This window comes from Alosa sapidissima, chromosome 18 (assembly GCF_018492685.1).
Source record: "Alosa sapidissima isolate fAloSap1 chromosome 18, fAloSap1.pri, whole genome shotgun sequence".
NCBI lineage: Eukaryota > Metazoa > Chordata > Actinopteri > Clupeiformes > Clupeidae > Alosa > Alosa sapidissima.
Genome location: NC_055974.1, coordinates 22,409,964 through 22,424,963, shown reverse-complemented (window position 1 = coordinate 22,424,963; position 15,000 = coordinate 22,409,964). Strand labels below are relative to the sequence as shown.

Below are 15,000 nucleotides of genomic sequence, written 5' to 3'. Positions count from 1 at the left end.
CTTGGGTGGTTGCGCATGGTTGGTTGGTTGGCTGTGTGTGTGTGTGTGTGTGTGTGTGTGCGTGTGTGTGTGTGTGTGTCGGTCAGTGCATATACTATTTGTATTCAGTGGAACCTCTCAAACACCTGCATCCATCCAATCTCACTCTCTATCCTTAGTCCATGTTGGTTTATGGTGTGTTTGTTTTTATGTGATTGTGTGTGTGTGTGTTTTTATGTGTGTGTGTGTGTGTGTGTGTGTGTGTCTATGTGTGTTTGTGTGTGTATGAACCTTCAAAGCAACTCCCACTCCTCCCCCCATCAGAGTTTGACCACAATTACAGGCCCTGTTTGTGTGAAGCCCTCCTCTCCACCCTGCATAGGGAATTCAGCTCCGAGCATCTCTGTAATTGGCCAGCCCTCTAAACGAGACCAGCCCAATCATAGTAAACTCATCTCAGAGGCAGAGGGAGGCTAGAACGCCTAGACTAGGCTTACATGTTTTTACAGTGCGACAAGAAGCTGATTCAACATTCAAACCTTCAAACCTTCATTCACATGGCTGTGTGTGAGTGTGTGAGTGTGCAAGTGAGTGAGTGAGTGAGTGGGTGGGTGAGTGGGTGAGTGAGTGACAGACAGTGTTGTTGGATGAATGTGTGTGTATGTGTTTATGTGTGTGTGAGTGATTGAGTGTGTGTGAGTGTGTGTCCGAGCAATCACACTGCAGTGTTGGATACATGGTTGTGCTTACACACATCTGTTGCATTTCTTCACCAGAAGAGAAGGTGTGCTCTGCCCTGGCTTCAGACTTCTCCAGCCAAGCGGTCACCGAGGCCATCGACGCCATTGACGCCGAGGTTAAGGAGGGTGAGTGGTCAATTCCTCTCTCAAGTCTGCGCCAGCGAGATAAGGCTCTTTTTTTTCTGCTGACCGCTTTGCAGCCCCTGTAAACCATGCTGTTTGAAATACACCCCAATTGTGGTTGTCTCAAATTAGGATGAGCTTACAGTTCTAGTTACAGCGGACTTTGGCCCAAAACAAGCTAAACATGGCTGCAAAATACTAGAACCAGAACTGCAGATAGATAAGCATAAAGTGACTGTGAACGTACTTGTAAGCAAAATCAGATCTAAACTATGAATGTGCTTGAGCAGGAAAAGTGCTGAATAGAATGTGCTGAATGTTGTTGTTGAGATAAGTGAAGGATGGCATGCCTGGATGTCTTTCTCTAGAGTATTAACTTTTAAGTTTTTTTCTGTTTTTCTAAATAATACATTCTGTAGGATCATTTTACATTTGACTCCATATGTCCAGGTTTATATTTTATTAAAGCCTGAAGATTCCTCAAAATACGCAGTTGGTGAATATTTAATTGATTTTATTTTTTATTATTGTTATTATTATTATTATTATTTTACAAAACATCTCTCATTCATGCCTTTGGGCATATGAGGCCAGACTGCTCTCTTTCCAATTCTCTCTGTCTTCAGCTGTAGTTCCAGCATCACTCCAGAATTCTAGCCTACATTATTACTATTTTTCAAAAGTTTTTGTCCAGATTGTCCTTGGTCGACCTGTCTTAACAAGTGCTCTATGGCATTGTTTTGTTAGAACAGTGTTTTTCAAACTTTTTTTCAGACCAAGGACCACCTAACCAACAAAAACAAAATCACTTTACATTATTGCAAACACCTCATCTATATTATTTTTTACGACGTTTACTCGCAGGCCACTTGGGATAGCGGGCGGACCACCAGTGGTCCCTGACCACACTTTGAGAAACACTGTGTTAGGAGAATGAAGCCATACAGCTCCTTTGTTAGGAGGTTTACACCTTACTCTGAGTTAACTTACCCAGGTTTGTCACTAAACCACGTACATGGAATACCCCTCAAGTTCTTGTCCAGGTTGTCCTTGGTCGACCTGTCTGTCACTTCTCCTCAGGGTTGCCATGCTGTTATATTATGCAATGCTGTTACCCAGTAACAATCTGCAACCTCATCCTTCAGTTTTGGGTCTACTCCATCTTTGATGCGGATAACTAGCACCTTTCCAAAGATCTTGCTAGAGGCTAATAATGAAGTCATGCATCTTGATCTGTCTCAGTCTGTCAGGTCAGCCTGTTTGGGTAGTTTGGTGACTCCCCCTCATGTCCAACTGTCTGCTATGATTTTTGTATCCCGTATGACAGACTTTGTTGGTTGTGGGCTGGTCTGCCTTCGATATCTCTCTCCTGATCCCATTTTGGGCGGGCGATTTTTCCATCTTGCATTCCTGTCATTGCTTTTTCTCGCATCTTTCCAGCGCTGAAGTAATCAGTTCTTATCTCTTTCGATGACAGACCCATTTTCTAGATATGTTATTTCAGCTGGACTCTCTGGTGCTTGGTCCTGTTGCAGATGCTCTGTGATTGCACACTTTCCACCCTGATCCTTTCTACTCTCCCCCTCCTCTGTGATTAGTGTACCAGCTTTACATCGTATGATTCACTTTTGTAAAACAACACCAAAAAAAATGCTTGTTTATTTTTTTTGTTGTTTTAATTTTTTAATTCATTTGTGATTATTGGTTATTTTTGAATGACATTTTGCTGTCACTTTTTTTTGCGTGTAATATGTCCTATTTGTTTGTATTTAAGGAATAAAGCTAACCGCTGTGGAGGAAGAGGAGTTGATGAAGAGGTGGCAGAACGCTCTCGGGCCCAGCAATGAAGTGGTAGTAAGTACACAGGGGGGTAGTAAGTACACTGGGGGGTAGTAAGTACACAGGGGGGTAGTAAGTACACTGGGCTGCACTTTTCACAGTCAGCTTCTGTCTGGATGTGTTGAGGAGCTGCTTGACTATGAAGTTTCTAGAAATGCCTAATTCTGAGAAACTTCTACAAACAAAGCAAGTTTCAAAACTTTCTTTTGGACATTGAGAGAGAGGTGGGATGGAGGAGTATAAGGCCAGTGGAACTTGAGAAAAGAGTTGGACTGAAGTATCCATTGTGTCCTCCTCCTGTGGACCCAGGGGATTGTGGGAATGTGGTGGTGTACTGTACGCCGGTGCAGATCCCCTCTGTTCTCCCTCGCCTAGTTTTCATTTCTCTGCCTTGATCCCCTCCCAGTGCTGTGCGTTTAACAGAAGAGACCAGAAATGCATATTCATATTTCTTTAGAAATCTAGTTAAGCTTGTATGTGTGTGTGTGTGTGTGTGTGTGTGTGTGTGTGTGTGTGTGACAGGTGGCCCAGGTTGAGAAGTTCAGTGAGAGCAGTGGTCTGGGCATCAGTCTGGAGGCCAGTGGGGGTCACCACTACATCCGCTCCGTGCTGCCAGAGGGGCCGGTGGGACGCTGTGGGAAACTCTACAGCGGAGACGAGCTGCTCGAGGTCAGTCAGACATGTCAAAACACACACACACACACGTGTACACACATACACACACACACATACACACATACACACACACACACACACATACACACACTCAATTCTTTACATTCACTCGGTAAATACTCCTACTGAAAAGCCTGCTCCAAACCAGTTTGATTGAAGCAAACCATTAAATCACACAGGCTTTGATTGTGTTTAAAGCACATTAGTGGAAATAGCTTTGCCAAACCAAAGTCACATACAGAAAGGCATTTCATTGAAATTGAATTACAGCTGCATAATGGTGTGAAAATGAAGATGAAATTAAATTAAATCGAGGCTGATATTAAATGACAGGCTGTAAAATAGAAACCCGGCTCAAAATCCCACCGGGGGGACCTCGTCCAATTGTGGTTCCTTTGGCCACTGCTGCCTTTCCCCCACAAATCCCCCACAAACCCACAAAGCGCACACAGACAACAAAACACACATCCATTTCCACCGCCAAAAAAAGCCTGGGGTTGTATTCATCAGGGGGACGCTCCATTATTCCATTGTTTCTGCCAGTGTGAGGACCGTGTCCTCTTGTGAGGGGCTGCCAGTGATTGATGGTTGTTGCAGGTCAATGGGATCCCTCTTATCGGCGAGACCCACAAGGAGGTAGTGAGCATCCTCAAGGAGCTGCCCGTCTTTGTGTACATGGCCTGTTGCCGGCCCGCCCCCTTGCTGCTGCTGCAGACGGACAGGGACGCCGGCCAATTGGGGCTGGAGGAGGTCGCCACGGAGGCGGGTGCAAAGGTAGGCAACAAACATGGAGAGAGAGAGAGAGAAGGAGAGAGAGAGAGAGAGAGAGAGAGAGAGAGAGAGAGAGAGAGAGAGAGAGAGAGAGAGAGAGAGAAGGAAGGAGAGAGAGGGGGGGGGGTGGAGTATGAGGCCAGTTGAACTTGACAGAAAAGTTGGACCGGTGCGGTACGGTGAAGATCCCCTCTGTTCTCCCTCACCTAGAGAGAGAATTCAAATACCTTTTTGGAAAAATGACCATGCCAGTTATACCCATGCCAAAGTCAAAGTCTGCTTTATTGTCAATTTCTTCACATGTCAAGACATACAAAGAGATCAAAATTACGTTTCCCACTATCCCACGGTGGAGACAAGACATATTTTACGAATTAGGTCCACAAACATAACATTCAAGTAAACAATATAAAAAGTAAAAATAGGAAGGCACATACAATGAAGAAATAAGAGCAGCAAAATTTGGGTTGAAATTGTGCAATTGTGCATACAATGTGTGATCATGTCAAGAGTGATACAAATATAAATTAGTTTATTGATACCATGGTCTTCATCCTAGCTGTACAATTGAGCTTAGGTCAGAGAATGAAATTAGCCTTTGAGAATGAAATAGGCTCAATTGTGGTCATCCACAATAAATTACTGTTTAGTTTTTTACTCTTTATTTTTGAAAATAATTAACACGTTCATTTTGACAGCATTAGACAGATGCCTTGCTGTAGTAACATTTATTAAATATACGAATCAGTGAGGTGGCTTAACCAAATTACCCAAATTAATGTACCATAACATTTTAATTGGTTTAATTGTTTTTTTTGTCATCTTTGATATATTTCCAAACCCTTTTTTTATTGGACTCTGCTAAGATCGGCACTGAATATTATAATTCAGACGAGAAACCAAATTTCTATGAATATAATCATGGATATCTTTTGTGTAATGCATAGTGCTCTCCTGGTCTCCTACTGATACGGTTTACTAGGTGACAGATTTCAACTGTCTTCCCTCAAACACGCACACACAGACACAGACACACACACACACAGACACACACACACACACACACACACACACACATACACACACACAGACACACACACACTCACTGAGAGCTAAGAGATATTGCCGTGATGAGGGGGGATTATTCAGGGGGGGATGAGAGGGGAGGTATGACAGTTCATTAATGCTGAAACAACCTCTACTCCCCTCAGCTCAGCTCAGCTCAGCTCAGCTCAGTTGAAGACCTCGAGTGATAGCTCAGCAAAGTGGAGCGTGAGCAGAGCAGCAGCCACACTCTGTCAGCTCACCTTTGCGCGTGGGTGTGAGAGAGAGAGAGAGAGAGTATGAGTGTGTGTGTGTGTGTGTGTGTGTGTGTGTGTGTGTGTGTGTGTGTGTGTGTGTGTGTGTGCGCGCGCGGGCCGGCGGGCGGACATTCGCCGCCTCATTTGCTTGGACGTGCATGATTGGAGGAGACCTGGGAGCTGTGCTTTTTTATGATGAAGTGGAGAATTAGCACATGTTATACGTCACTCAGGCCAGGGTGGTTTTGCATCTTCTTTTGTGGAGAACTGCACAGAGAAGCACACACAGCTTAGAGAAGCACACAGCATAGAGAAGCACACACAGCTTAGAGAAGCACACAGCATAGAGAAGCACACACAGCTTTTTGTTCATTATTGCATTTGCATGCATCCATTTAGCATGATTTATCATTTGTAGCATTTGTATCCAAAGCATGTTATAGTTAAAGTTATACTTTATTTGTTATTATCGATTTAGCAGTTGTTATTATCCAAAACATGTTCCAATGTAGTATATGTTAAGTAAAGTACTAAAGTACGTCGTTGTGTATACTGGAGTATATCTTCCCAGTCTTTGTGTATATTTTAGAATACTTAGTCAGTCTTTGTGTATATTTTAGAATACACTTAGTCTTTGTGTACACTTTAATATACATACCCACTCTTTGTGTATACTTTAGTATACACTACCAGCCAATGGGTATAATTTAGTATACGTTACAAGCCACTGTATATAATTTAGTATACTCAGCCAGTATTTGTGCTTTGTAGTTCATAACCACAGGGTTGTTAGTGGAAGCTAAACTTTCCCTGTCGAACTGAACTGCAAGAGCTGGGCTCTTAATAGCACTTAATCTGCAGAAGCACCACTGTCATTAATACTGTTACTATGGGATTGTTCTGGATACTTACGTAGGTGTGCGCTGAGCTGGAGGACTTCCTGTCTCCCGGCGAATCGGGGAAGGGCGTGGGTATCGGCGTGGGCGTCGTTGCGCAGGATGCCAGCATGGCGGAGGAGCCTCTGGCGTCTCCCCTGGCCATGTGGGAGACGGACGTGCAGGACATCGAGCTGGAGAAAGGGGAGATGGGACTGGGCTTCAGCATCCTGGACTACCAGGTAGGGGGGACTCAACGCATGGTGAGGCTGCAGAGGCGTGTGCCGATGGGGTGTGTGTGTGTGTGTGTGTGTGTGTGTGTGAGAGTGTGTGTGTGTGTGTGTGTGTGTGAGAGTGTGTGTGTGTGTGTGTGTGTGTGTGTGTGTGTGTGTGAGAGAGTGTGTGTGTGTGTGTGTGTGTGTGTGTGAGTGTGTGTGTGTGTGTGTGTGTGTGTGTGTGTGTGTGTGAGAGTGTGTGTGTGTGTGTGTGTGTGTGTGTGTGTGTGTACTGTGTGTGTGTGTGTGTGTGTGTGTGTGTACTGTGTGTGTGTACTGTGTGTGTACTGTGTGTGTTTGTACTGTGTGTGTGTACTGTGTGTGTACTGTGTGTGTTTGTAATGTGTGTGTGTACTGTGTGTGTGTTTGTGTCAGTGTGTGTGTGTACTGTGTGTATGGTGTATGTGTGTGTGTGTGTGTGTACTGTGTGTGTGTACTGTGTGTGTACTGTGTGTGTTTGTACTGTGTGTGTGTACTGTGTGTGTGTTTGTGTCAGTGTGTGTGTGTGTGTGTACTGTGTGTATGGTGTATGTGTGTGTACTGTGTTTGTACTGTGTGTGTGTTTGTACTGTGTGTGTGTACTGTGTGTGTGTTTGTGTCAGTGTGTGTGTGTGTGTGTGTATGGTGTATGTGTGTGTGTGTGTGTGTGTACTGTGTGTGTGTACTGTGTGTGTACTGTGTGTGTTTGTACTGTGTGTGTGTACTGTGTGTGTACTGTGTGTGTTTGTACTGTGTGTGTACTGTGTGTGTGTTTGTGTCAGTGTGTGTGTGTGTGTGTGAGTGTGTGTGTGTGTGTGTGTGTGTGTACTGTGTGTGTGTACTGTGTGTGTACTGTGTGTGTTTGTACTGTGTGTGTGTACTGAGTGTGTACTGTGTGTGTGTACTGTGTGTGTGTTTGTGTCAGTGTGTGTGTGGGTGTGTGTGTGTATGTGTGTTGTGCTGCCCTGTGCTGTGTGGTGTGGTTTGGTTGCTACAGGCGCTGGCCAAGCTGAATAATTGTGCAAAGGTCAGGGAATCTGCCCTGTGCCTCGTTTAGGATAGGAGAGAAGTCTTACCAAAGCAAGTTTATGAAGCGCATGTCATTCGACTCATAAAGGCTAAGCTGGTTGCACGCATAGGGGGCTATTATCTTACCACATTAATGCTGTAGCTGCATGCTGAGGTACTGTATGTAGTTTCAAGTAGATTTTTCTTTTTGTTGTTAATTTTCGCCTCTGTTTCAATCAGAAGGGTTGTCACTGATGCAGTAGATCATTAGCAGTGCTGTAATGTAATGTTATAAATTGCCCCATGGGTGGCATGAATGGTGTGGATTACCTGATTTACATGAGTTGAATGACTTCCTCACTACTAGCATCAGTGTCCCATACCATAAACATTTCCTAAACCCATCCCTCTTCCTCACTCATTGCCATCTCTTCAAAGTCCTGTCAAATAAAGGCTATAAAATATAGCAAAAATATTATGCATATTGTTTTTAGTATTAGCATTTTATTAGCCTGTTTGAAAGTGCAGCATTTGAAGTGATGTTTAGATTTTTTTGGATGCTGGTTAAAAAAGGGTTAGGGTCTATGCATGTTTTCCATGACGTGTGACGTTGCTGTTATACTGTGAGCATGTTGTTTCTGATTATGTTTGGGTGTGAGTAGAGTGTGTGGAAACTATTGCCTTGTCATAGTCATGATTACATAAATTATGACTATGACATTGCAATACTTTATCTTGGGATTGATTTTATATATTAATCATAATGTGGTTCAGTTTCTACGTTAGAGAATCATCCTGATCCTCCTCAATAGTACATTTTTGCATAGTTAGTCATTCATATTGTCATACAATATTTGCATATTAATGCATTAGCCCCCTGACACTACACCACGGCAAGCGAGTGTCATGTGTCACATGACTCTGCACCTGTAACAGGATCCGGTGGACCCGGCGAAGACGGTGATCGTCATTCGCTCACTGGTCCCCGACGGCGTGGCAGAGCTTGACGGCCGCCTGCTTCCTGGAGACCGTCTCATGTTTGTCAACAAAACTAACCTGGAGGACGCAAGTCTGGAGGATGCTGTGCAGGCCCTCAAAGGAGCCCCCATGGGCAAGGTTCACATCGGGGTGTCCAAACCTCTGCCTGTAAGAAATCACTATTTTTCTCCGTACCGCTGCAGTGGATGGAGTTGCTATTGTGTGTGTTTTAATGGTAGACCTCTGTGGCGGAGCGTGTTTGTGTGTTTTTGTGTGTGTGTGTGTGTGCGCGTGTGTGTGTTTTTGTGTGTGGTATCTTAGCAGATCAGTGCCCCAGTAACTGGATTCCTTTACAGGCAGTTTAAATTTTTAATGCTGAGGGCTGTCACACTTGCAACCCTTGCACGTTTGGTGCTTTGAGGCCGTTCAAGCTGTTTGTTCTATATTGCACCGTATTGCTAAATGCCTGTGCTGCAGAGGCATTTTTTCAGCACAAAGGATTACAGACTATTTGAGGCATTTGCTGTGCTTTATTGAAAGACATCCATATCTAAGGAGTCCATCCGTGTGGGGCATTGCACTTTTGGTGAAAACCGCTGGCTGTTCTCCAAATAAAGACATAGAGTGTGCTCTGTCTTGTCTTGTGGGCTAGTCGGATGTTGCCAGAAGTGTTATGTGGTGGGATGTCAAGTGCGGTGTGTGGGAATCGTTTGGATTACAAGTTTCCGAAGGTCCCGGGAGGATATTCCTCTCTGGTGTGGTTGTTTGAGAAAGGCCTGCCGTCCTGTGTTGCTTCACCTCTCTAAATTGAATGCAACTTGGGTAATCCTGTCAGATTTCTTTAAATAACTGCCTTGGCAGGGCTGTGTGTGTGTGTTTGAGTGTGTGTGTGTGTGTGTGTGTGTGTGTGTGTGTGTGTGTGTGTGTGTGTGTGTGTGTCTGCCTGCAGCTAGAGAGTAGGAGCTGACGCTTGTGTCTAACTCGCTAGAATTTCTCCACACTGATTTACTCAAAACAAGAAAATCAATTCACTATGCAGCGCTTAAAATCTCCCTCCTTTCCCCTCCCAGTCACAACCAATCAAGCTAGCATGCCTTGCACTCTTAACATGCTAACACTGTGGCGATTTCAGATGAGGGGGGCAATGGGGACAATCAAATATGGGGTCACCAGAGAGAAACGCCAAGACGGCAAAGGCCCATTCACACAGTAGCGGACACACAACCAACAAACCCCAACAAACTCCAGCAACAAAGTCAACAAAGACAAAGTCAACAAAGACAACAAAGACAGCTAATAGCTGTCATGATTTAGCAATATACAGTTTATTAGTGTGTAATAATGCAAATGACAGTTGGTCTTACTTAATTTCAAACCCCAACGGTCACCTTTAGAACACTGGACAGGGTGTGGAGTTTGCTGGAGATGGTTGGTCCAGTGTGAAAGGGGCGTAAAGGTGTTTGCACACTACCCAAGACAAATGCTGACCAACTCCAACCAACACCAACAGTTGCATCATTGTGCAGCGTCAGTCTGTTTGTTGGTGTTTTTGTCAGATAGAATTTTTCAAGCTTGACATGTCCTGTCAGGTAACAAAAATCGGCCTTGGCAGGTAAACGTCATTGTGTTGGCAGTTGGATTTCTGAACATTCTAAAGACAGACTGCAACCAACTTCATTCAACTTTATAATGTTGGGCTTAGTTGGGAATAGACCTCTGAAGTTCACCTACAAAAAGAACCCAAAGCTGCCATCTTTGCCCATATAAGCTGCCATTTTCTTATATGGACAAAGATGGTACCCGAATCTCCTTATATGGGCAAAGATGGCAGCTTTGGGGTCCTTTCTGTAGGCGAACATCAGAGGTCTATAAGTATGTATAAGTATATATACTTTTTTGATCCCGTGAGGGAAATTTGGTCTCTGCATTTAACCCAATCGGTGAATTAGTGAAACACAAACAGCACACAGTGAACACACAGTGAGGTGAAGCACACACTAATCCCGGCGCAGTGAGCTGCCTGGTACAACGGCAGCGCTCGGGGAGCAGTGAGGGGTTAGGTGCCTTGCTCAAGGGCACTTCAGCCGCGGCCCACTAGTCGGGGCTCGAACCGGCAACCCTCTGGTTACAAGTGCAGAGTGCTAACCAGTGGGCCACGGCTGCCCACAATATAATTGTCTGGGGCAGTGTGCAAGCACCTTTGAGTCTCCCTTATGGGTCTGACGTCAGGGTGGAGGTCAGTCGATGTTGTGGACTCTGTGTGGTCTCACTGCCGTGTCTCCGCAGACGGAGGATGAGGTCGGAGGGCCTTCGTCCCAAGACCTGTCTCTCGTCTTCACCAGTCTGGTGTTGAGAGGAAAGGACGAGCCGGCGGAGCCCACCGACGGCCTTCTATTCCGGGCCGAGCCGGCTTTGGTCAGTCCCCAACTGCAGTTTAGATATGAACCAGAGACTACATGAGAAAGCCACAGTAGCAAACGTAATGGAGTCAAAATAAAAAGAGTCTAGTCGACAGGTTCACTGTCTTTTCATAGTTCGTCCACAGTGTAGCATGTTTGCTTGTGCAAGGCCTTTGACACATCAGCTACCATATAATACTGTAGCTCAGTCATTTTTGTTCAAGACAAACAAAGATCGTGCAGTGTAGACTGGGCAAGTCGTAAACGAAAAGAGCTATAATCTGATTGGGTGTGTTAGACATTAAAAAAAATGTAATGAACTGAGCATTAAACAAATGATATTGGATTTAGAATATAATAGCATCACATTAAGCTTCTCACCAGAAATGTCACATCAAGCCGTTTCATTACAGTCCTGTGCTAGTTGGCATTTCTCAGATTGCATTTCAAGCGTAACTGTCCTCCATCCTATTATCCTTGACACAGATTGATGCCAATGAGTCTGATCTGACGGACGAGAAGCTTTTTGAGCGACACTTCCCTGATGAGGAGGACGATGCATTCCAGGCGTCTATGATCGCTCTCCATGGAAGCACCTGCAGCACTGACCTGGATTATTCATTAACCATGCCAGCGCCTACACCCCAGGTAAACTCACACCTGGACTTTTATTAACCATGCTAGATTCTACACCCCAGATAAACTCTTTAACAAACAGACTTTGTCTCTCAACTGCCCAAAACAGATGTCTCCATTTTGAGACGATACAGGCAAACCTATCTATCTGTCTGTCTATCAAATCTATTTGTCTGTCTGTCTGTCTGTCTGTCTTGTCTGTCTGTCTGTCTGAACTCGCTGAGTCACTGATTCCTCTTGTCCATTGCTGTAAAAGTAAACAGACAACTTTGCTCGTTTTATGCTTCTTTCACTTAACACTGTTCAAATGTAATGTGATGCTCATTCTGTTGTTTTCATACTACTGTTAGTGTGGTAGTGTGTTGCTTATTCAGTAATTAGGAAAGACTTGTTGAGTACATTCAGTTTGAAATAATGCTGACTGTTACTTAATGATTAATGATCTTACTTGTTTCAGTGTGATTGTGCAGAGTTCAGTGTTTCTAGTCGTCAGTGTCAAAACACTAAACTCTGTCACTAGATATCCTCTCCAAAATTCTTACATTCCTCCCCATACATAGTCCCCAGTAGCATCCATAACCCCTCTTCTCACCCCCCGCCCCCCCCCCCCCCCACACACACACACACAGGAGAGGAAATTGCAGTTCTCAGGAGAATCCCCCTCAATAGCTCTCTTTACTGTAATTTCTGATGTGGGACCCTATGGTTTTGTCATTCAAGCCATCTCTATTTCTCACTCTCTCTCTTTCTCTCTTTCTCTCTCTCTCTCTCTCTCTCTTGGATGCTAGAGGAATCTTTGTAGAGCTTCATAGGGCTGTAGTCACAGCTCTACTGAATCATATCAGTGGAGATAAAAACTGCAGACTATATATTTCTGAAGTGCCTGTGCTCTCAGAGAAATGGGCTGCCTTCTATTATCACTCCCCCCCAATGTCTGTGATCACTTGGGTCCTTACCAAATGGAAGACAAATAGAGTGAGAAATTAATGATGGATATTAATTTCTCTTTGTGGCCAACCTGAAGCTTGAACAGTGGATTTAGCGATGTGGTTTGTTTTGCTTAGCGCAATGGGCGTCTGGAGGCTTTCCCTGACTACCCCCCCTTCCTGGCAGCGCCCGGCGCGGCGGCGGCGGTCGACCTTGACCCCCAGGCGTTCACCCCCGATGAGGGCCCTCTCCTCTTCTCCCAACCCCGGGTCGGGGGTAGGGTTCTGGGGCAGGGACAGGGGTTGTCTGGGCCGCCGCTGCCGCCGACGGGGCTGTTTGGCGAGCTCCAGCAAAACCAAATGGAGTCGTTGACGGCCGCGTCATCCGCGGTTGGATTTTCGGGAGCGGGCAGCGCTAAAGCGGAGTCTGACACGCTAGCGCACATGCAGATGGACTTGAGCTTGTGTGATCTGGGCTCTGGATTGGTCCAAAGCTTGTATCTCGCTGACAGTAATGAGTTTGGAAAGGTAAAGCGTGATGTTATTGTGAACGTTAAAATCAGCCTTCTGTCCCTTTTTCCTTTCCTCACATTCTTCAGGCAACGACCCCATGCTGTGATGTGAATAAGAGAGTGCTTTATAATGCATGCATGATCTGTTTCACCTACTGCATGCATGATGGAAAGGACCAAAACCTAGAAAAAAAACAGCAATCGTGTTTGATAACTGTGTGTGTGTGTGTGTGTGTGTGTGTGTGTGTGTGTGTGTGTTTGTATGTGTATGTATGTATGTGTGTATGTCCCCCCTATGCCGATCATTCAGAACCAAAGTAGTTTTGCCTGATTGTAGTTGCCCCATAGCGCCACTTTCTCCTCCTCCTCTCAAGCTAACCTAGAGCGGCTCTAGAGATGCTTGTAAGAAGGCTGTTGAAAGTCAAGTGCCTCTCCTCCATAAACTCCATCTGTTTCAGGACGTCGGAGCCCTTATAGAGAAGGTGGAGCCTTTGCCAGTCACCATTGGGAGCAACTTTGAGAGGACAATCACTGTTGTCAAGGGCAACTCCAGTCTCGGTACGCAGTCTTCACTGTTATGTATGTGCACTTAAATGTGCAGAGGGAAGTGATTCTGAATACTCAGAAAATGGTTCACTCAATGATGCTACACTCAAGTAGTTGCTATCTTTTAGATTTCTGTTTAATGTCATTTTCATTGTTTTATTCTATACATACAAGCTACATTTTCTGTATTTATTCAAGGCCTGTGTATTCTCTTTTGTGATCAATATTTCATAAGAAGCTCAAGCACACAGTACTAAGTAGGCCATGTTGAACGTGGGTCTAATCTGTTGTGAAAGATATATCCTTTACATTTAAATGTTTCATACTGAAAATAGAAAAAAGCGTCAGAATAACCAATTATGTCACTCCACTGTATCCATACACCTGCACAGGAGATGGTGCAAATTTGGTCCAATGTTCCGCATGTTCTGATTGGATGATCATGGTCATTTTCCTACAGATAATGGAAAAAAATAAATGATGCTCACTATTAATGGGAATGTCCCCAAACTGCACGTTTTAGGAACAGTGGACCAGCAACATTGCACAAAAGGTTGCCTTGTGTGAGTTGGTGATGGTACCTGTGTGCTTGCCTCGTGTGAGTTGGTGATGGTACCTGTGTGCTTGCCTCGTGTGAGTTGGTGATGGTACCCGTGTGCTTGCCTCGTGTGAGTTGGTGATGGTACCTGTGTGCTTGCCTTGTTTGAGTTGGTGATGGTACCCGTGTGCTTGCCTCGTGTGAGTTGGTGATGGTACCTGTGTGCTTGCCTGGTCACAGGTATGACGGTGAGTGCGGTGAAGGATGGTCTGGGCATGCTCGTGCGCAGCATCATCCACGGCGGCTCCATCAGCCGCGACGGGCGTCTGGGCGTGGGCGACCTCATCCTGGCCATCAACGGCGAGCCCACGGCCAACCTGACCAACGCCCAGGCGCGCGCCATGCTGCGTCGCCACTCGCTCATCGGACCCGACATGGGGTAAGACCCGCGACGGGCACGTCTTTTCGTTTTTATTTTTTTATCCACGTATGCCGGCGTGCATGGGGAGCAATGGGGGGGAATGAAGGATGCTGGGATGGGAATGGAAGGAGGCTTGCATGCTTATGTGCCCAATCTATTGATCAATGCCACAATTGGTTCGTTTAATTTGTTTGCAAAGATCAGTTGCACTCTTTATGACTCATGATGTGATCTGTGTTTGTTTGAAAATGAAACCTCCCTGCATTATGTTGTCATTTAGAAAGCATCTCTGCCTTGTGGATCACTTTAAACATAACTTTGTCATATGTTGTGTAACTAATGTATATTATGTATACATCAATGTATACATTGATTCAGGGGAAATTATATCCTATTGAAAACTCACCCATGTCTGGTTTAAAGCCATCCTTATGTAGTACACCACGTACATGCATGAACTCAACATCACTCCCATCCGT

General features: G+C 45.0%; 1 protein-coding gene across 1 annotated transcript in view; it reads left to right on the top strand.

Moving 5' to 3' along the window:
• Nucleotides 1–15,000, top strand: part of LOC121690324 (multiple PDZ domain protein) — an 89,894-nt gene that overhangs the window by 29,514 nt on the left and 45,380 nt on the right. Inside the window, 11 exon segments of the mRNA XM_042070809.1 lie at nucleotides 756–845; nucleotides 2,617–2,696; nucleotides 3,204–3,350; nucleotides 3,954–4,130; nucleotides 6,345–6,545; nucleotides 8,502–8,711; nucleotides 10,830–10,958; nucleotides 11,429–11,590; nucleotides 12,643–13,032; nucleotides 13,475–13,574; nucleotides 14,341–14,539. Of these exon segments, the coding sequence (XP_041926743.1) occupies nucleotides 756–845; nucleotides 2,617–2,696; nucleotides 3,204–3,350; nucleotides 3,954–4,130; nucleotides 6,345–6,545; nucleotides 8,502–8,711; nucleotides 10,830–10,958; nucleotides 11,429–11,590; nucleotides 12,643–13,032; nucleotides 13,475–13,574; nucleotides 14,341–14,539 (1,885 nt within the window).